Below are 23,652 nucleotides of genomic sequence, written 5' to 3'. Positions count from 1 at the left end.
CACATTGTTATGCTGTGAGACCTTACACCCTATATGTGCAAACCACAAGCATGGTGAATGCCAATGGCAAGGTGTTAGAAACTGAGGGCCTGATTACAACTTTGGAGGCGGTGTTAATCCGTCCCAAATGTGACGGATATACCACCAGCCGTATTACGAGTTCCATAGGATATAATGGACTCGTAATACGGCTGGTGGTATATACGTCACATTTGGGATGCATTAACACCTTCCTCCAAAGTTGTAATTAGGCCTTGAGTCTCAATTTGGCAGAGGTATGCACCCTGTTCAAGCAGGGACCACAATCCTAGTCAGAATAAGTCAGATAGGCAAACTAAATTAACCTGTGCTCACCCTCTGGTAGCTTGGCACAGATCAGTCAGGCTTAACTTAGAAGGCCATGTGTAAAGTATTGGTGCACTACTTATTTACAGTAGCACAGTGAACGATGCTACAAAAAGACTGAACACCAAATTAGACAAATATATATTTATCTGATTAGAATAAGACCAAAACAACAAAAAAAGTTATTCAGGGGTTATATTATTGAGAATCCCCTCATTTGTGAGTTCCTGGAAGAAGCATGTAAACAATTGATTGAGTTCCTTGAGAAATGGCTGTGATTATCCCTCGCACAGCCCGACAGGTGGTGATTGTCTGTTTTAGTGGCCCCAGTTTTCGTGGAGAGGCGCACGAAGGGCCTCCAGGTGTTTGATGATATGTGGCGCGACCTTTAGTATTGTTAAAGTGCAGGCACCAAAAGTTTCCTTGCTCTGGCAACCAAGCATCGCAGGTGATTCTTATGCTTGACGTCCAGTGTGCTCCTGGAATGAGGTACACAACTGGGGTGCGAGGTCCTTGAAGTCCCGGTGACATCGAGAAAAAACCGGGGGCAAGACAACAAGCCCTTGGAGCCTTTTGGGGAAAAGGCAACTTAGAAGAGTCCAGTCCTTCTCTGGCAAGGTGAGGCAGCAGGCCAACACACAGAGCACAGCAAAGTGGCAGTCACTCCTACAAGTCAGCACACCGCAGCAGTACGACAACATAGTAATGCAGAGCAGAGTGGCAGTCCCTCCTGGCAGCACATCAGTCCTTGGTGACCAGGTTCTGGAAGGTTTGGGAAACTTTCAGGCCATCCTTTGAAGTGCCCAGGGTCCTTTCCTGGCCTCCCTGGCTCCAGACACTACACAGGGGGTTATGCAGGACTTTGTGGGAGGGGAGGCACAGTCCTATTCAGGAGTAAGTGCCAGCTCCTCCCTCCCGCCTAGCCCAGGAAGACCCATCATCCTAGTGATGGGCCATCAATATGCTAATGCCACATCCAAACTCCCTTTGTGTGTGACTGTCTAGTGGGAATGCACAAAACCCAGCTGTCATCTACCCCGGACGTGTATTCAGGGACAGGCAGAGCACATAATGGTTAAAGTAAGAAAATGGCAACTTTCTAAAAGTGCCATTTTTAGACGTACAATTTAAAATCCTGCTTCACCATAAGTTGTAATTTTAAATTGTGACTCCAGGGACACCAAACTCCAAATTTCTATCTTGTCCCATTTGGAAGTTGTACTTAAAATATGTTTTAAGGCAACCCCAATGCTATTCCATGGGACAGATAAGCCTTGCAATAGTGAAAAACGAATTTAGCAGTTTTTCTCACTACCAAGACATGTTAAACTTAGAAAGTACTTGTCCAACCTTTTGTATACACTGCTCCCTGCCCTTGGGGCTAGCTAGGGCCTACCTTAGGGGTGACTAGCATGCAATAAAAGGGAAGGTTTGGCCCTGGCAAGTGGATATGAAGTGTGTACACTGTGATGCTGTGATACCATAACCCCTACATATGCAAGCTGCAGACATGACAAATTATGAGGGCAAGAATACCTGGTTTGCACATTGTGATGCTTGACACTTTACATTCTACATGTGCAAGCTGAAGGCAAAGGCTGAGGGCAAGGATTTGCACTGTGCAAATTGTAATGTTCTGGCACCTTACCCCTACATGTGCACGCTGAAGGCAGGACGAATGCTGATGACAAGGTGAAAGACAGGCAGTGCAACAGATCACAACTTTCAATATGTGTTCTTAGGTTCAAGTACCTTTCCTATGGACCTCAATTATGTGTCATCTGCAGTTTCTTATTCTGACCCTGGCTTGCCCTCTGTACCCCCTGACCCTACCCCCCCAAATACCCATCCACAATGCCCTACCTTTTGCCTTGGAGTTCATGATAGCAACAGCAGAGAAAGAAAGTGAAAGGGTCCGAGAGCTGTGGTTTTCGAGGTTGTGGAGCAGCTGAAGGTGGTTCAAGGGGGAATCCTTTGATGCTATAGAGGGACAAAGGCTGAGTGGTGGCACGCCTGCTGCCCCTGGCATCTTGGATTCCATGATCTTATGCCTGTATACAGGATGTTTGATCAGTTTCATTGAGACCGCTCTTAAACGGGTCATCCTCCTGGCCTCCACCTTAGTTGTGGAACACATTTAAATATTTCTATTTACTAAAATGTAATCCTAAAAATTAGGGCATTGCTTCAGAATTAGAAGGGTTTTATAGTTGCTGTATCTCTGTTCTACAAATATTATGCAAAACTGTATATTTATGACCCATGTTTAATCACATATGTTTGCATTGATACCAGTTTATTTCACAACACCTTGCAGGCAACAAGCATTTATGATCTAGAAGGAAGGGGTGCATTTCTTCTTTAACTCTTGACACAGGTATCAGTAGCCATCAGGGCAACACCTGGGTGTCATTTTAATTGCACCAGTTAAATTTGTGTCATTCCTCAATTTTTCATAATGCAAATTTTGTGATTTTATTTCTTAAAAACTGCATTGCCCAATTTTAATTGTTTGCATGTGTGTGTGTGGGGAGGGTGAGGGTGGGGTTCATTCAGACAATGTGTCTCCCAGAGATATTTCATGCTCAAATCATTCTCCCACAGGTATTCTTGTGAGCCATGTTTATGTCAAGTGCACGCCCGCGTGAAAAAAGTCATGCAAAATACCCGTATACCACATTTTGATCAAAAGTGCAATTTTGTGAAATTGTTGTGAAATTTTCCTTTAAAAAAACATGAAAAAAAAACAGTGTACATACCCCCTACTCAGGGTCTCATTGAAATAAGGTTCCTCTTCTTAGGGTCGAGTGCGCAAGCGCTCTAGCCTGCTGTAATCTCTCTGTGGGCTTTATGCCCATCAGTTTGGTTAGTTCGTGGGCTTGCCTTTTAAAAATTGCTTGATTTCATTAGTGAAAGGCATGCATACACTATACCTTTTCCTGTGTTTAGCCCTCCTCGAAGTGCACCAGCCAACCACTGAAAACATATGAGGCTCCATGTTCTCATCATGGTTTCTGGACTACTTTTTCTTATTTCGTATGCAGCGCGATCTTGCTGGGCACGATCTCACAGATACGTTTGACTGTGAGTGAACTTCTGTTTCCTTTTGTGTGCTCTTTCACGTTGATGGCATGGTGCTTTAAATCGGGTTGCTTATGTAAAACGGTATTACTTTTCATTTTCAATTTATGTGGCAAAAAAGTCCGGTTAGAACTTTTCAACGCTAATAGCTCTAAGTCGAGCAAATGCGAGACCCATTGCATTGCAAATGCTTTTTTATGTTTCGCTTCTTCTTCCCCCAGTGTCCTCTCACCTGTATTTTTTCTTTCTTCAAAACAGAGATAATGCAGTTTGGTTATACTGATGGTTCTGCCTATGCTAATTTCATTGTTTTCACTCGCTAAAGATCTGAACTGAAAATTGACAATCTCAAACTAGAAAAAGCACCACTGGACATCACAAATAGGAGACACAGTCAACCCAGCTTCACTGGATGGAAATTATGGTATATCCATTTTGCTCTCCTGACCTAGGGCCTCATTTTGATTTAGGTGGACGGGCTACTCAGTCACAACTGTGGCGAATATCCCGTCCACCAAGATATACATCCCATAGGAAATAATGAGATTTGTATTTCGGCCGATTGCATATCCGTCACTTTGTGACAGAGTAACCCGTTCACCTAAACCTTTGTTTTTATGCATCACTCTGCTTAGGTTTTAGAGATTATCAAAATTTGTTTGAAATACTGGATTCAATATTTTAAAATGTATTTTCCACTATTATTTCCAGTACAGTGAACTTTTTGTAGATGATATTCAGGTCACAAAATTTATGCCAGACAATATTTTGGCAACAATATTGTGGAACCACAGCGTTGCAAAGAGACGTGATTTAGAGATGGGCAGACAAGTTACTCCATCACAAATGTAAAGAATATGAAAACTGGACTATTACAAGTGCATTAGATATTAGATCCTATACTGCAATACGGCAGCTTGGATATCAGTTACTTTTATATCCGAGTAACCCATCCAACAAATGTTAAATTACGCCCTGGCTAGGGTAATCAAAGAACAAGTTTATAAAAATCAGACTGGTTTGGTACCATAAAGAAAAGAAGCAGATAGTATTAGACATTTAATCAACATTATACACAGGGGCGTAGTGAAACCCCACTTTAGCAGCTACAGCAGGGTGGGTTTTCTGTTGGCCTCTTATCTGCAACATGATAGGTAAGAGATAAAAATTAATTAAAATGAAAAAAGAAAGCTAGGTTGCTAGAAAAGGGAGAGAAGGGTGGCAGAGTGGAGGCATGAGAGGGGGAAAGGATTGAGGAGTGGGGGAAAGTATGGATGGGTGGGTGAAATGATGGATGAAGGGATGGATGGGTGAGTGGGTGAAAGTGTGGGTGGGCGAAATGATGGATGGATGGATGAAGGGATGGATGGGTGAGTGGGTGAAAGTGTGGGTGGATGAAGGGATGGATGGGTGAGTGGGTGAACGTGTGGGCAGATGAAAGGATGGATGGATGAGTGGATAAAAAGATAGCTAAATGGGTGAAAGGATGCGTGGATGTGTGGGTGAGAGGATGGGTGGCTGGGTGGGTGGATGTGTGGGTGAGAGGATGGGTGGCTGGGAGTGGGGGTCAGAGGATGGGTGGCTGGGTGGGTGGATGTGTGGTTGAGAGGATGGGTGGCTGGGTGGGTGGATGAGTGGTTAAGCGATGTGTAGATGGGCGGATAAAAGGATGGAAAAGTATATGAAAATCTGAGAGCATGGATGGCTGGATGACTGAGTAAATGGAAGTCTGAAATGATGGCTGTGTGGAGGAAGCTATGACAATAACTGGAAATCTATGAGGATGGGTGGGTTATTGTGTGAAAGGATGGCATAGTAAATGGAAAGCTAACAGGAGGGATGAATGAATGGATGAACAAAACAAACAATTGAAGGCTGAAAGGCTTTATTGTTTGATAGATAAGTCAAATGATGGGTGGATGGATGTATGGATGGATGCCTACATACATACTGAATATGTGAACAGATGGATAGATGTATGGAATGGCCACTGGATGGATGGGATAGGGAAAGACTGAATGAATGATGGATGAAACAATGAATCAATAACAGGATGTAAAGGTGAAATGGTGGATATGAGCAGGTAGATGAAGCGTAAAAGGATGATGGATCGATACTTGGACGAAAATGATAAAGGGGGTCTCGGGAGGTTCGGGCTCACTTACATCACATGCTCGGTGCCGCCAAGGCTTTGGCCGAAGCGGTGGGGGGATTTTAATTTTCTGGCCACTCATTTGTTTCTACACTGAGCATCACGCAGCGACAGGCGCAAATAAAGTTTTTAAAATATCAACTGAAGATATCTTCAGGAAGCAAAGAAAATAGTTAATTTGATTTCAGCAGTAATACTGAAAGCTTGTGTGATGGATCAAACACCAACATCAGCACAAACGGGATTTGTTAGGAAAAAACAAGTAAAATTGCTGAAGGATACAGGCAAAGGCGCTCAGCCTCATTTATTGTTCAACTTAGCACTTGAAGTCCTATCAATTGCAGTACATCGAGGATATAAAACAGACCCAGAGTCATGGAGGTGTCTCCCTGGGCAGATGATGTGGTATTTACTCTATTGCACGAGAGACAAAACAGTCCTCAAGCTATCAGTTCAGTAGATACATTTAGTACCTTGGCATGCGACTAAAACTTGTGAAAATGAGTCTTAATGGGTAACTTTACACTACTTAAGAAAAGTGAATTTGTTTCACTTCCATTTAAATGGGAAGCAAAACAGTTGACATCCCTAGGGGTTGTGTAAATATCCCATAAACGCTAATCCAGAAAAATACTGTTAAATTATTGAATGGGACTTTCACCATGGCAATTCCTGCGACCATGGGTTTAGTTCAGTATTGGCATAATTCTTCTAAAGATGAATGCTCCTTCTAAAATATTATATATCCTCCAGAATGTAGGTGTCTCCTGCAAAGTTCATGTGTAGATTTTCATACAAAATGTAACAAAGGGAATGATTTGGTTTTCTAAAAAGAAAGCTCATATCAATGTTGATAAATTGAAAATCCCATTCGTAGCTGGAGTTTTTGGAGCCCTTCCTAAGTATCATGCATCCTGGGTTAGTCTAACGCATGATGGTGCGTTCTCCTGCATCAGCTATGGGGCTAACTCCATAACTTTGATGCTAGATGGGTCTAGCAACAAAGTATAAATATGGAGATAGGTTAGCGCCGCTTTAGGGCCAATATAAATGGCTCTAAGGGGATCTAAACCTTCTATAAATGCGGGCCTAAGTGTTTGAGTGTCTGAGTCAGTCACTTACAGACTACGTCACACAGTGTTACCGGAGTATGGCCATTATTATGACCCTGGCGGTCATTTGAATGCCAGGGTAAATGTGGCTGTATCACCGCAAACAGGCTGGTGGTGTTTCCTGCCACATAATGAGTGTGGCAGGTTGGCCACTGCCAACCCACCACATCTCCACTCATACCACCATGGTGGAATGTACCGCTGGGCCGGAGATGTTCATCTCCGACCCAGCGGCCCACAGAAGGCCGCCAGCGGCATTATGAGCCGGCTTACCTCCATGGTTTCCATGGAGGTAGCACCACCACGTAAATCAAGGCGGTAGGCCTACTGGTGACAGGGAACTCCTTCCCTGTCACCAGTAGACGGTCCCCCACCCCCCCAGCAATCACCTGACCCCATCCCCCTCCTACAGTCACAGCACTCCCCATACCCCCTCCCCACATACACTCACACACATCCATACATGCATTCACTCACACGTACCCACACGCATTCAGGCACGTATCCACACTAACATGCTCACACACATACTCACACTCATTCAGGCATACATCCACACTAACGTGCTCACACACATTCACACTGACATGCAGACACGCACTCACTGCAACATTCATACACGCATTCACTTACATGCATGCAACCACGCATACACCACACCACTCACAGCTGCATTTACATATGCACACACAAACACTCAAACACACAGGCAGACACCACACACAACACCCCCCTCCCCTTCGGACGCCCAGCTTACCTTGTCAGGCGAGGAGGTCGTCTGGCAGGGAACGGAAAGGGGTGCTGCAACAACCGTCAGCTCCCCGCCAGCAGGACACTGCCAGAACGTATGAATGGTCATAATACAGCTGGCGACGTCCTTCTGGCGGGGTGGGGCTGGTGGGAGCACCGCCCAAGCGCCTCACCCACCAGCATGGCTACTGCCCGATATCCACCCTAATTGTGGCGGAAATCCAGCAGTGAACATATTATGGTGGGCGGAAGACGGAACACATGGAAGACCACCAGCACTGGCGGTCTTCTGGCATCTGTGGTTTTGGCGGTCTCACTCTGAGACCACCAGAGTCATAATGAGCGCCTATGTGTCTTTCTTTTCTTTGATACGCTGAACCCAGGCAGATTTTCTTGTTCTATGAGTATATGCCCAAACCCACCTTTAACCCCACCACCCGTCCCACACACACATCAGCGCGCTGGGCCTGTGAATAGTGTTTCTTCCCACTAAGTTCCCACGCACTTCCTCTCTCCCTCAGCTTCTCTGCGCTCTGATTCCCTCTTTTGGCGCGAGTAGGTGCTGTACGCCAAGCGCTGTAAGGAATGCAGGTCCCCTCTGCGATCTCACACAAGAGTACTTCGGCTGTGAGCCATGGCACTGCATCTGGGGGTGCTGAGTACTCCCCCTGCGGCGCACCTCTCTCCCTCTCTTCCTCTCTCTGTCTCTCTTTCTCACTCCCTCTCTCTTCTCTTTTGCTCTCTCTTTCTCTATCCTCTGTCTCTCTCTCCCTCTGTTCTCTTTCTCTCCTTCTCTCTCTAATTTTCTCCATTTCCTCTCTTTCCCTCTGTCTCTCTGTCTCTCTCTCTTTCTCTCTGCCTTTCTCCATTTCTTTCTCTCTCTCTCTCTCTCTCTCTCTCTCTCTCTCTCTCTCTCTCTCTCTCTCTCTCTCTCTCCGTCTCTCTCCATTTACCTCTCTTTCTCTCCACTTTCTCTCTCTCTGCTCTCTCTTTCTTCCCTGTCTCTCTCTCCTCTTTTCTCTCTCCCTCTCTCTCTTTTTCTCTGGCTTTCCCTTTCTCTCTCTCTTCTTTTCTCTCCCTCTCTCACTCTCGCTTTCTGTCTCATTGTTTATCTCTCTCTCTGTCACTCACTCTCTCTCTCTCTCTGCCTCTCTCTTCTTCTCTGCTTTGCTTTGCTCAGACTGCCCCGTCCTCCGCTGCACCCCCTCAGCTCCAGGCTGATCGTGTTTGGAAAAGGAGGTGGTTTGTTGACATTGAACAAGCACTTGAAGAGCTCTGCAGCTGTTCCAACACTCCTAATCTAAACCAGCACTGGACACAAACCCGGGTCCGTGTTTGCAATCTATCTCATTACACGTGCAGTACTGATTTGTGGTACGTGAGATCAAGTGTCAATCAAAGCGTCACTCATAATGCACTGATGTGTCACACACAAGGATGATGAAACATGGACAAGTCGCACGTGACCATGATAAAAACTGGGCATCTATGCAAACGAAGAAATACTCCCCAAACATGCACACAGATCCCGCCTCCGTAATGCATTGAAGTGTCACTCACAAGGCCACTGAAAACATGGGCTGGCCACGTGTAGGCAAGATCAAACCTTGGAAGCTGTGCAGATGAAGAAATACCACCAACCACTCATTCAACCTCCAGCCCAAGCCTGGGGGTTGTCCTGAGTGAGATAAAGTGTCACTCAAAGTGTCACTCATCATGCAAAGAAGTGTCACACATAATGACACTCAAAACAGACGAGTCACACGTAAGCAAAATGGAACCTTGGCAGCTGTGCAGATGAACAAATACCACCAAACATTTACACAACCTTCTGCGTGAGATAGTGTCACTCATAATGCATAGAAGTGTCACACATAACGACACTGAAAATATAGTTGTGCCAGAAGTGAGCAAGATGAAATCTTGGGAGCTAGGCAAGTGCAGAAATACCACCAAACCTTCACCCAATCTCCAGTTCAGTGGGAGTCGTCTAATTCAACAGACTTTCCGAGATGGGGGTTCACACAGGAGGGGCTCACAGACCAATGCCTTGAGCTGCCACTTCAAGAAGGCCCAAATCAGCAAACAATAATGTTGACTCCACTGACAGAAGGGTCTTCACAGGGTCAGTCAATCATCACCTGATGGGGAGGAACCCTTAGGGGCATATTTACAAGTGGTTTGCGCTAAAGATGCGTCACTTTTTGCAACGCACTTGTGGCGAGGGCTTCTGGCCCATATTTGCATAGCTTTTCATGGCCTTGTAGATATGGAGTAAGGCAAAGCAGCACAAGTCGCTGTTTTGCCTTACTCTGTGTCAAAGAGGCGTTCCATGGGCGTTGCGCCCATGGAACCCAACACGTTCACGCAGCAACTCATGGATTTTGACGCATCCCCAGATTTAGAAAGATTTGTAAACCTAGGAACGCATGAAAAGCCTACGCCTCCTCACGGGAGGTGTAACAATGAGAAATTTCTTTATTTATCTTTATTTGTTTGTCTATCCATGTGTGGTGCATTCTGCAGCAGACATAGAAGGAGGAAAACGCCTCCACAGATTGTTTTTGTGCAGAAAGGTGACCCTTTCTGCTAAATAATAATCATACCTACAAAGGAGAAAACCTTGCACCATGGTGCAAGGGTGCCTGCATTGGCGCATGGCAGCCAGCTGTGTGCCAGCACAGTGGAGGAGAGGAATGCACCTGGCACATTCCTGCCCTTTTTTTTGATGCAGGGCAGCACAACAAGGAGCCTTGTGATGCAGCCCCTCACCAAAATATTGTAAATAAGCCCTTTAGAGTTTATGTTTCTCCTCAAGGACACCAACATAGGAGAGCCCCCACATGCAGAAGACATTTTGTTATCCTAAATGTATCCATTTAGGTGTCCTCTGAAACAAACAATTAGTGGATGTTAACCAGATCACCCCTCCATGACTTTATGTACAAAAAAACACTGTGACTGTAATCAGTAGACGCGACTAGATATGTCACTGAGGCACAGTGTGATAGCACCAGTGTTCACCAACAGAGGTTACGGTGAATGTTTGCGCGAAACACCGCGCTATGTTGGATCTCCCTGGGAGCATGATGACCACCTCTCTGTCATCTCATGCAGAAAGATCAGACACCACTTCAGGAATTAGTCATTAGTCCCTCTCACTGCCAGACTGAGTGCAGTAAATGCAGTGTGTTCTCTAGACGAGAATAGTATTCACTCTCATTGCCAGTCAGAGTGCAGTAAATGCGGTGCGTGCTCTAGGCAAGAAAAGTATTCACTCTCACTGCCAGACTGAGTGCAATAAATGCAGTGTGTTCTCCAGGCAAGAACAGTATTCACTCTTACTGGCAGACTTAGTGCAATAAATGCAGTGTGTTCTTTTACACAACAACCCTGATCCCTCTCACTGCCAAAATGAGTGCAATAAAAGCAATGTGTTCTCTAGGCAAGAACAGTATTCTCTCTCACTGCTAGACCGAGTGCAATAAATGCAGTGTGTTCTCCAGGCAAGAACAGTATTCACTCTTACTGCCAGACTTAGTGCAATAAATGCAGTGTGTTCTTTTACACAACAACCCTGATCTCTCTTACTGCCAGACTGAGTGCAATAAATGCAGTGTGTTTTTTTACACAGTAAACCCTGGTCTCTCTCACTGCCAGACAGAGTGCAATACATGCAGTGTGTTCTTTTACACAACAACCCTGATCTCTCTTACTGCCAGACAGAGTGCAATACATGCAGTGTGTTCTTTTACACAACAACCCTGATCCCTCTCACTGCCAAAATGAGTGCAATAAAAGCAATGTGTTCTCTAGGCAAGAACAGTATTCTCTCTCACTGCTAGACCGAGTGCAATAAATGCAGTGTGTTCTCCAGGCAAGAACAGTATTCACTCTTACTGCCAGACTGAGTGCAATAAATGCAGTGAGTTCTTTTACACAGCAACCCTGATTCCTCTCACTGCCAGACTGAGTGCAATAAATGCAGTGTTCTTTTTCACAGCAACCCTGATTCCTCTCAGTGCCAGACTGAGTGCAATAAATGCAGTGTGTTTTCTAGGTAAGAACAGTATTCACTCTCACTGCTAGACTAGGTGCAATAAATGCAGTGTGTTCTTTTAGACAACAACTCTGATCTCTATCCCTGCTAGACCGAGTGCCATAAATGTGGTGTGCCCTTCTACACAACAACCCTTATCTCCCTCACTGCTAGACTGAGTGAAATAAATGCAGTGCATTCTCTATGCAAGAATACTATTCACTCTCACTGCCAGACTGAGTGCAATAAATGTGGTGTGTTCTTTTACACAACAACCTTGATCTCTCTCACTGCCAGACAGAATGCAGTAGATACAGTGTGTTCTTTTACACAACAACCCTCTTCACTCTCACTGCCAGAGTGGAATAAATCCACTGTTTTTTTTTACACAACAACCATCATTATTCTCACTGCTGGACAGTGTGCAATAATTACAAAGTGTTCTTTCAGACAGCAACTCTGATCACTCTCACTTCTGGTCAGAGTGTAATCAATGCAGTGACTTCTTTTAGGCAACAACCCTGCTCCCTCACTTCCAGACAGGGTGCAATAAAAGCAGTATGTTCTTTTAGGCAGACATATTATTCACTCACTGCCAGACTGAGTGCAATAACTGAAATGTGTTATTTTAGTCAGCAATATTATTTATTCACTGCCAGACTGAAAGCGATAAATGCAGGGTGTTCTTTTAGGCAACAACCCAGACAACTGTCACTGCCAGACAGAGTACATTAAAAGCAGTGGGCTCTTTTACACAACAACAATGATGTCTCTCACTGCCAGACTGAGTGTAATAAATGCAGTGAGATATTTTACACAACAACCCTGATCACTCTCACTGCCAGAGTGGAATAAATGTGGTGTGTTCTTTTATACAACAGCCCTGGTCACTCTCACCGCAAGACAGAGTGCAATAAGTGCACTGTGCTCTTTTACACAACAACCATGATGTCTCCCACTGCCAGACTGAGTGCAATAAATGCAGTGTGGTCCAGGCAAGAATAGTATTCACTTTCACTGCTAGACAGGGTATAATACATGAAGTGAGTTATTTTACAAAACAGCCCTGTAGGAAAGTACCATCTTGCCTGGCATGTTACCCCCATATTTCACTGTATATATGTTGTTTTAGTTGTATGTGTCACTGGGACCCTGCCAGCCAGGGCCCCAGTGCTCATAAGTGTGCCCTGTATGTGTTACCTGTGTTATGACTAACTGTCTCACTGAGGCTCTGCTAATCAGAACCTCAGTGGTTATGCTCTCTCATTTCTTTCCAAATTGTCACTAACAGGCTAGTGACCAATTTCACCAATTTACATTGGCATACTGGAACACCCTTATAATTCCCTAGTATATGGTACTGAGGTACCCAGGTAATTGGGGTTCCAGGAGATCCCTATGGGCTGCAGCATTTCTTTTGCCACCCATAGGGAGCTCTGACAATTCTTACACAGGCCTGCCACTGCAGCCTGAAGTGAAATAACGTCCACGTTATTTCACAGCCATTTACCACTGCACGTAAGTAACTTATAAGTCATCTATATGTCTAACCTTTACCTGGTGAAGGTTAGGTGCAAAGTTACTTAGTGTGTGGGCACCCTGGCACTAGCCAAGGTGCCCCCACATTGTTCAGGGCCAATTCCCCGGACTTTGTGAGTGCGGGGACACCGTTACATGCGTGCACTACATATAGGTCACTACCTATGTGTAGCTTCACAATGGTAACTCCGAATATGGCCATGTAACATGTCTATGATCATGGAATTGCCCCCTCTATGCCATCCTGGCATAGTTGGCACAATCCCATGATCCCACAGGTCTGTAGCTCAGACCTGGGTACTGCCAAACTGCCTTTCCCGGGTTTCACTGCAGCTGCTGCTGCTGCCAACCCCTCAGACAGGTTTCTGCCCTCCTGGGGTCCAGCCAGGCTTGGCCCAGGAAGGCAGAACAAAGGACTTCCTCAGAGAGAAGGTGTTACACCCTCTCCCTTTGGAAAATGGTGTTAAGGCAGGGGAGGAGTAGCCTCCCCCAGCCTCTGGAAATGCTTTCATGGGCACACATGGTGCCCATTTCTGCATAAGCCAGTCTACACCGGTTCAGGGACCCCTCAGCCCTGCTCTGGTGCGAAACTGGACAAAGGAAAGGGGAGTGACCACTCCCCTGACCTGCACCTCCCCTGGGAGGTGCCCAGAGCTCCTCCAGTGTGCTCCAGACCTCTGCCATCTTGGAAACAGAGGTGCTGCTGGCACACTGGACTGCTCTGAGTGGCCAGGGCCAGCAGGTGACGTCAGGGACTCCTTCTGATAGGCTCCTTCAGGTGTTGCTAGCCTATCTTCTCTCCTAAGTAGCCAAACCCTCTTTTCTGGCTATTTAGGGTCTCTGCTTTGGGGATTTCCTTAGATAACGAATGCAAGAGCTCATCAGAGTTCCTCTGCATCTCTCTCTTCACCTTCTGCCAAGGAATCGACTGCTGACCGTGCTGGAAGCCTGCAAAACTGCAACAAAGTAGCGAAGACGACTACTGCAACTCTGTAACGCTGATCCTGCCGCCTTCTCGACTGCTTTCCTGGTGGTGCATGCTGTGGGGGTAGTCTGCCTCCTCTCTGCACTAGAAGCTCTGAAGAAATCTCCTGTGGGTCGACGGAATCGTCCCCCTGCAACCGCAGGCACCAAAGAACTGCATCACCGGTCCCCTGGGTCTCCTCTCAGCACGACGAGCGAGGTCCCTTGAATCCAGCAACTCTGTCCAAGTGACTCCCACAGTCCAGTGACTCTTCAGTCCAAGTTTGGTGGACGTAAGTCCTTGCCTCCCCACGCCAGACTGCATTGCTGGGAACCGCGTCTTTTGCAGCTACTCTGGCCTCTGTGCACTTCCGGCAGAAATCCTTTGTGCACAGCCAAGCCTGGGTCCACGGCACTCTAACCTGAATTGCACGACATCCTAAGTTGTCCTCCGGTGGCGTGGGACTCCTTTGTGCAACTTCGGGTGAGCACCGTTTCACTCCTCTTCGTAGTGCCTGTTCCGCCACTTCTGCGGGTGCTGCCTGCTTCTGGGAGGGCTCCTTGTCCTGCTGGACGCCCCCTCTGTCCCCTGACGCAATTGGCGACATCCTGGTCCCTCCTGGGCCACAGCAGCATCCAAAAACCCTAACCACACAATTTGCAGCTAGCAAGGCTTGTTGGCGGTCTTTCTTCAGGAAAACCCTTCTGCACGACTCTCCACGGCGTGGGGGATCCATCCTCCAAAGGGGAAGTCTCTAGCCCTTGTCGTTCCTGCAGAATCCTCAGCTTCTACTGTCCAGTAGCAGCTTCTTTGCACCCACAGCTGGCATTTCCTGGGCATCTGCCCATCTCCGAATTGCTTGTGACTTTTGGACTTGGTCCCCTTATTCCACAGGTACCCTCAACTGGAAATCCATCGTTGTTGCATTGCTGGTTTGTGTCTTTCCTGCAGAATTCCCCTATCACGACTTCTATGTCCTTTGGGGAACTTTAGTGCACTTTGCACTGATTTTTCAGGGTCTTGGGGTGGGCTATTTTTCTAACCCTCACTGTTTTCTTACAGTCCCAGCGACCCTCTACAAGGTCACATAGGTTTGGGGTCCATTCGTGGTTCGCATTCCACTTTTGGAGTATATGGTTTATGTTGCCCCTATCCCTATGTGTCCCCATTGCATCCTATTGTAACTATACGTTGTTTGCACTGTTTTCTAAGACTATACTGCATATTTTTGGTATTGTGTACATATATCTTGTGTATATTTGCTATCCTCATACTGAGGGTACTCACTGAGATACTTTTGGCATATTGTCATAAAAATAAAGTACCTTTATTTTTAGTATATCTGTGTATTGTGTTTTTTTATGATATTGTGCATATGACACTAGTGGTACTGTAGGAGCTTCACTCGTCTCCTAGTTCAGCCTAAGCTGCTCTGCTAAGCTACCATTATCTATCAGCCTAAGCTGCTAGACACCCTATACACTAATAAGGGATACCTGGGCCTGGTGCAACGTGTAAGTACCCCTTGGTACTCACTACAAGCCAGTCCAGCCTCCTACAAGCCCTGATTACTCTCACTGCTAGAAAGAGTGCAATAAATGCAGTGTGGTCTTTTAGACAGCAACTCTGATCACTCTCACTGCTGGACAGAGTATATTAAGAGCAGTGAGTTATTTTAGACAACAACCCTGATCCTTCTCACTGCCAGACTGAGTGCAATACATGCAGGGTGTTCTTTTACACAACAACCCTGATCTCTCTCACTTCCACACTGAGTGCAATAAATGCAGTGCGTAATTTTACACAACAACCCTGATCTCTCTCACTGCCAGTCAGAGTGCAATAAATGCAGTGTGTTCCTCTACACAACAACCCTGATCACTCTCACTGCCAGTCATTGTGTAATAGATGCAGTGTGCTCTTGTTGACAACAACCCTGATCTCTCTCAATGCCAGACTGAGTGCAATAAATGCAGTGTGTTCTCTAGGCAAGAATAGCATTCACTCTCACTGCTAGACAAGGTGTAACAAATGCAGGGTGTTCTTTAAGACAACAACCCTGATCACTCTCACTGCCAGACAGAGTGCAATAAATGCAGTGTGTTCTATTACACAACAGCCCTGATCCCTCTCACTGTCAGACTGAGTGCAATAAATGCAGTGAGTTATTTTACACAGCAACCCTGATCCCTCTCACTGCCAGACTGAGTTCAATAAATGCAGTGTGTTCTTTTAGACAACAACTCTGATCTCTCTCACTGCCAGACTGAGGGGGTCATTCCAAGTCTGGCGGGCGGCGGAGGCCGCCCGCCAGACTTCCCCCCTCCGAAATACCGCTCCGCAGTCGAAAGACCGCGGAGGGTATTCTAAGTTTTTCCCTGGGCTGGCTGGCGGTCGCCAAAAGACCGCCCGCCAGCCCAGGGAAAAACTCCCTTCCCACGAGGATGCCGGCTCGTAATCGAGCCGGCGGAGTGGGAAGGTGCGACGGGTGCTGTTGCACCCGTCGCGTATTTCACTGTCTGCCAAGCAGACAGTGAAATACTTGTAGGGGCCCTCTTACGGGGGCCCCTGCAGTGCCCATGCCAGTGGCATGGGCACTGCAGGGGCCCCCAGGGGCCCCGCGACCCCCCCCTACCGCCATCCGGTTCCCGGCGGGCGGACCGCCGGGAACTGGATGGCGGTAGGGGGGGTCGGAATCCCCTCGGCGGCGCGCCGCCTTGGAGGATTCCAAAGGGCGGCGGTACACTGGCGGGAGACCGCCAGTGTTGCCGGTGCGACCGCGGCTTTACCGCCGCAGTCGGAATGCCCTTGGGAGCACTGCCGGCCTGTCGGCGGTGCTCCCGCGGTCCTCCAACCCGGCGGTCATTGACCGCCAGGGTTGGAATGACACCCTGAGTGCCTTAAATGTGATGTGCTCTTCTATGCAACAACCCTGATCTCTCTCACTGCTAGACTGAGTGCAATAAATGCAGTGCATTCTCTAGGCAAGAATGGTATTCACTCTCACTGCCGGACTGAGTGCAATAAATGTGGTGTGTTCTTTTACACAACAACCCTGATCTCTCTCACTGCCAGACAGAATGCAATAGATACAGTTTGTTCTTTTACACAACAACCCTCATTACTCTCACTGAATGACAGTGAGCAATAATTGCAGTGTGTTCTTTTAGACAGCAACCCTGATCACTTTCACTGCTGGACAGAGTATAATAAATGCAGTGAGTTCCTTTAGGCAACAACCCTGCTCTCTCTCACTGCCAGACAGGGTAAAATAAATGCATTGAGTTCTTTTAGGCAGCAATATTAATCACTCACTGCCAACTGAGTGCAATAAACGCAGGGTGTTCTTTTAGGCAGCAATATTATTCACTCACTGCCAGACTGCGTGCAATAACTGCAATGTGTCATTTTAGGCAGCAACTGAGACAATTTTCACTGCCAGACAGAGTGTCATAAAAGCAGTGTGCTCTTTTACACAACAACCCTGATCACTCTCACTGCCAGACTGAGTGTAGTAAATGCAGTGTGTTCTTGTACACAACAACCCTGATCACTCTCACTGCCAGACTGAGTGTAAGAGATGCAGTGTGCTCTTGTTGACAACAACCCTGGTCTCTCTCACTGCCAGACTGAGTGTAAGAGATGCAGTGTGCTCTTGTTGACAACAACCCTGGTCTCTCTCACTGCCAGACTGAGTGCAATAAAGGCAGTGCATTATCTAGGCAAGAATAGCATTCATTCTCACTACTAGACAGGGTGTAATAAACGCAGTGTGTTCTTTTAGACTACAACCCTGATCACTTTCACTGCTGGACAGAGTATAATAAATGCAGTGAGTTATTTTAGACAACAACCCTGATCCCTCTCACTGCCAGACTGAGTGCCATAAATGCAGTGAGTTCTTTCACACAGAAACCCTAATCCCTCTCACTGCCAGACTGAGTACAATAAATGCAGTGTGTTCTTTTTCACAACAACCCTTATTCCTCTCACTGCCAGACTGAGTGCAATACATGCAGTGTGTTCTCTAGACAAGAATGGCATTCGCTCTCACTGCTAGACAGGGTGTAATGAATACAATGTGTTCTTTTAGACAACAACCCTGATCTCTCTCACTGCCAGACTGAGTGCAATAAAAGCAGTGTGCTCTTTTAGGTAGCATTATTATTCATTCTCTGCCAGACTGAGTGCAATAAATACAGTGCGTTATTATAGGCAGCAATCTTAATCACACACTGCTAGACTGAGTGTAATACATGCAGTGTGTTATTTTAGGTAGCAATATTATTCACTTACTGCCAGACTGAGTGCAATAATTGCCATGTGTTATTTTAGGTAGCAATATTATTCACTCACTGACAGACTGAGTGTAATAAATGCAGCGTGTTCTCTAGGCATGAACAGTATTCACTCCCACTGCTAGACTGAGTGCAATAAATGCAGTGTGTTATTTTAGACAATAACCTTGATCTCTCTCACTGCCAGAGTGCAGTGAATGCAGTGTGTTCTTTCAGACAGAAATATTATTCACTTACTGCCAGACTGAGTGCAATAGATGCAGTGTGTTCTTTCAGGCAACAGCCCAGACAATTGTCACTGCCAGACAGAGTGTAATAAAAGCTGCGTGTTCTTTTAGACAACAGTCCCCCCTCTGAATGTTGTACTCCACTGCCTAGGAGGGAACCCCAAGGATAACACAGCAGATGAATGCACTGTTCAAGGTGTAAAGGGAGCCAATAAACCCCATATGCGGCGGTCTGTGCGTAGTCCATCAACACATCAATATCCAGACTTCACTTCTCTAACAGTGGATTCAGGAGATCAGACCCTGAAAAGTGCCAGATTGGTCAGTGTCAGGCACTTCTGCTTTTGTTCTGTTTGTTCTAGTGTGAAACCTACATAAACAGAAACTGTATGTGATGTTTTTATTTTTCTATGACCTTCTTACCATAGCGAGAGTTCAGAAATCCTTATAAAACACACTATGATAGTAAAGACGTTGATTTCTTTTTTCTATGTTTGGGATGTGTTGTCTTTACATTTCGATTTTGAAACTTAATAAAAAATGTTAAAAAAATATCAGGTAATATGCGATGCTTCAGCTTTGGAGGTGAAATTTTGAATTGAGGTTGGTGGCTTGACTCATCGCAGGTGATGCCTTACCCGTATCGTTAACATGCTTGCCCAACCTGAAGAAACATCGATTTGATATCCATGCCCATCAAACACGAACCCTAGTGGACGGATTTGTGCCCCACACAGGGATGCAACATTACTTGACAAATACCTGCACACAGACAGTTTAATTGATACAAGAAGTCACTAACCATGGAGTCCGCCTCTGATTTCTGAATGCCAGCGGTGAGCTCTCTCCGGGCATCCTGGAACCTCTTGTCCAGAGCTGGGTACAAGCTGTGCACCAAGCAAAGTACCATGTAAGCCTGCAAATAGCTGCTGGAGAAAGGAGACAAGATAGGAACACCTAAGTGACTTCAACAACCCACACATACACCTCCAGGGCTTTATTAGAATGAGCAGTAGTTTAAGAAAAGGTTGACATGGTTGAGCCAACCAAGGACCAGATCAACAAGCAGCCGGGAAGGGGAATGACATCTAGTTAACAGAACCTTAAACCAAAGAAGAAAAGCTGCAGCATAGAGATGCCGTTTAAGAAGGATATTTACCAGAACACTTGTAAGTGACTCTCTTTCCAGCCTCCCAGGATCAGTGAAGGGATCCTATGAGTCGAGGCCAGAGCTGTCATGAGGTGAGACCTGGAACAATGCAGACCTACCTCCAGGGTCCCTGATGTCAGCTCTGCGCTCTGCCTGAAGCCCTTCACTCAGGCCCAGGGAGCGTTTTACATGCCACGTGGCACCTGACACCTGAGTTGCAGCCCCGGAAACTACCCCTGAAAGCATGCCTCTATCACCACTCTGTGTACCGAGACATTGGTCTCAGGTGTGCCCAGGGGCACCTACAAGAAAGAAAAGACCAGAGCCCAGATGGGTGCGCCAAGATACCCTGGGACTGCCTTCCCTGAGTGGTCCATTTAACGAATCTGTCACCATTCATCTGAATGTATAACTTCTATCTCCCCAGCTCTCAACTGATTCCAAAACCAAGGAGCTTAATCTGCAATGCTGCAGCTGTCCTCATGGGATCCCCTTCAGAAAGTCTACTGTGCCACTGACCATGATACCATGAAAGCGAGCTGGAGAGGTCCAGGAAATATTCTCAGATCTCTAACGTGAGAGCCTAAAACTGTTAAGATGTCCCATGGTTTGTTTATTTCCTCTTCCTCCTCCATGAAATGAGGTCCTCGGACAAGGACCCATGGCTCCAGAATTTATTGAAGTGCATTTGACTATCTCAACAGAATAGTCTCAACGAGTCATTGATGTTTTGTTATGTAATGAATAAATGCTGGTATCACCCTCCAGTTAATGGTAAACTGATAATTATGGTTCTATTGGTCTCCGTATGTCTCCCTGTTCTGCTGCTGGTGTCTTCCCGGGACTTTGTCCATGGTCTCTGTGCTCCCCATAGCAGTATATATTTTCTTTATTTATACCGGCCTTCACGGAGCACACAGTACAATTATTCAAACAATTATTTTCACCAGAGTGCAAGTGCGACACAGCTGCTAAGTGTGATGTATCAAGTTTGATAAATCTGGAGTAACACAATGCAGCACAACTCAATGCCTTGCACTACTCTGCCCAAGGGAGCCATTCCATGGATGGTGCGTGAGTGTTTCCGCACAACACCCACAGATTTTGGTGCAATCACAGATTTACTATAAGTGGTAGACCTGGGAATCTGCCAAAACTGCTACGCCTCCTCAGGGGAGGCATAATGTTTTTTTCTCCTTGTTTTTCCCTCTTTCAGTAGGAGCTGCATTCTGCAGAGCACATAGAAAGAGGAAGATGCCTCAGACGTTTGTTTTTGTGCAGGGAGGTGCCCCCTCCTACACAAAAACAATCCTGCATGCAACGCAGGCATCCTTGCACATGACTGCTTTGGAGCTAGACAGCACGTTGTGTACCAGCACTGGGAAAAGACAGTAATGCACCGTTGTGAGAAAACAGGGCGGATTACAGCAGCCCCCTGACATTCTGCCCCCATTTTCCACTTTTTGCTGGTGTTTTCCTGACTCTAATGTTACTCTGAGTACTGCTAACCAGTCCCAGGGCCTATGCTGTGTGTAAAATCAGTATGCAAATTAGGCTAATTATAATTGGCTTTGTCAACCTACCTATAAGTCCCTAGTATATGGTAGGGCATGTAGCTTTAGGGACCACAGCATAGGTAGTGCACCCATAGGTGCACTGCTGAGGTGCCCAGTGTCATTTTAAAGGCAGGCCTGCCTTGCTGGCTGCTTTTAAATTAAAGTTACATGCAAGTACGACTTTGGAATTAAAAGTAGTTCCAAAGTCTTAAACTACCTTATTTTTACATATAAGTCAACTCTAAGGTGTGCCCTCCGTGCCCCTAGGGCTGGGTGCCATGTAACAATAAGCAGGTACCTTATAAAACTAGTGTTTATAAGACTTGGTGAGGTAAAACTGCCAAATTAATTTTCCCTCATTGTAGTGAATGGCGTCCATAGGCTAGAATGGGGAGACTTTATTTTAATTGTAAAAGTCCCCTTAAGTAACAGATACCACAAGTTTGGTATCAAATTAATTGTTATAATACATCCCACAACTTCAAGTTGTGGGATTTAATATAACTTGTTTAGGTAAGGAGTTTTAAACTTTACCTGAAAAGTTGCCAACTTCACCCCAACACTGCTTTGCTCTGATTGGCAAGCCTCTGGCAGCCTGGCCAGGCTGCCTGGATGAGGTGTGAAGTGGTCTGGCTCAACACAAAGAGATGTGCCTGGGGGAGGAGATCTCCCCTCAGCAGATGGGGAAGCAGGAAGGGGAGGGCTGCCAAACTGGTCTGGCAAGTAAGGACATTTGGAGAAACCCAGCAACACTCTCACATCCCTCAAACCCAGACAATTAGGTGCTCCCTTGATTAGATTAGGAGAGGGCAGGAGAGGGGTGTGTTTAGGATTTGTAGCCACACCAGTGTGTGGGCTCAGCTAGATGTAACCTCCAAACATCACTTTCAGCCATGATGGATTTTTGTGGAATGTTGCCCCCTGGGATAGATTTTTGCCACACTTCCCATGAAGTGGTCATCACAAGGGGAATGACCCTGCCCCTGATTGGAGAACCAGGACATTTAGAGAAACCCAGCAACACTCTCACATCCCTCAAACCCAGACAATTAGGTGCTCCCTTGATTAGATTAGGAGAGGGCAGGAGAGGGGTGTGTTTAGGATTTTTAGCCACACCAGTGTGTGGGCTCAGCTAGATGTAACCTCCAAACATCACTTTCAGCCATGATGGATTTTTGTGGAATGTTGCCCCCTGGGATAGATTTTTGCCACACTTCCCATGAAGTGGTCATCACAGGGGGAATGACCCTGCCCCTGATTGGAGAACCAGGACCCCCCTGTTTTTCACCCAGGAGCAAGGATAAAACTGACAGACCTGCACCCACACCTCAGATCCCTATCAGATTCCAACAAGAAAGAACTACAGAAGAAGAAGAAGGATTGCCCTGCTGGACCCCTGACCTGCACCTGGACACTGCACTCTGGAGGACTGCACCAGCTGCACATGTGGGCTTCAGCACAAGAAGGACTTTGCCTGGCTTCAACTGGTTGAAGGAGGCACTCCCTGTTTGCTGCAGGTGAAAACTTGCTAACCAGAGTCCCCTGCACCACCTCCTGAAGAAACCAACCAGCACACCACTGCACAGTGGCCAAAAAGGAGTTTGCGCCAGGTGCATTCTGGGAGTTGTAGTCTGCACCCTCAAGGAGCATCTCAGAGCTTCTGGAACCTTGGGGTGAGCTGTGGACCACAAAAGACCCTTAAGGGAACATCTGGAAGAAGATCCAGAAGTTTGTATAAGTTTGGAGAACTTTTGGAAAAAAGCTCCATAAAGGGACCGACCCTCCGTGGCAACTCTAGCTGGCTTGCCTCAACCGCGTCCTGGCATGACTTGCAGGTTCGTCCCGGTGAAGAAAATGTCAGAAAAAGTGTCTTAGTCCGAACGTAGGAAGTTGACGGGGTCCTCCCAGGCAGTGTATCCAAAGAGGCCTCTAAGAACATCCGATCAAGGTTCAGATTTGCCCCGGTCGAAGGATTTTCACCTCGAAAACACGACTAAGTCCAAAGGTAAAAATCTCCACCGAGGGCTCCCGCGGCGCGTATCTGAAGAAGAGTTCCAGGAGGTCGGATTGGACTGGCGACCTGGTCCCGCTGAAGAAAATCTCCAGAAAAACAAGTAAGTCCTAAGGTAAACTTTTGACCGAGGCCTCCCAGTGGGCTGTTGCCGAGCCGGGCTTCATTGCAGTCGGCCTTAAACTTTGACTTTGCCCCGGTCCAGGTGCGACCAGATGACCAGATTGGCGCTTTTTGTTTCTACGCGCTAGAAAGCATTAATTCTTTACAAATTCATATCTCCGGTTCCCCTTATCTGATTTTATTCGATTTGGTGTAATTTTAAAGATAAAAATATAATCTATGTTTATCAATTGGTGTTGGATTTTTATTGTGTTTTGTGTTTTACTTATTAACTGTTTTGTGATTTTTAAATGCTTTACACATAT

General features: G+C 46.4%; 1 protein-coding gene across 4 annotated transcripts in view; it reads right to left on the bottom strand.

Annotated features, from left to right (window-relative positions):
- LOC138303562 (kell blood group glycoprotein-like) overlaps positions 1 to 23,652 on the bottom strand; it is a 265,259-nt gene that overhangs the window by 55,215 nt on the left and 186,392 nt on the right. For 3 of the 4 annotated variants that reach the window (XM_069242815.1, XM_069242818.1, XM_069242816.1), the window contains one exon: positions 19,310 to 19,436. In XM_069242815.1, the coding sequence (XP_069098916.1) occupies positions 19,310 to 19,436 (127 nt within the window). The remainder of the gene's footprint in view (positions 1 to 19,309; positions 19,437 to 23,652) is intronic. The other variant, XM_069242817.1, reaches the window with a different exon arrangement.

The sequence above is a fragment of the Pleurodeles waltl genome, chromosome 7, assembly GCF_031143425.1.
Source record: "Pleurodeles waltl isolate 20211129_DDA chromosome 7, aPleWal1.hap1.20221129, whole genome shotgun sequence".
NCBI lineage: Eukaryota > Metazoa > Chordata > Amphibia > Caudata > Salamandridae > Pleurodeles > Pleurodeles waltl.
The sequence above is the reverse complement of the archived record's forward strand: the minus strand, read 5'-3'. Positions and strand labels throughout refer to the sequence as shown.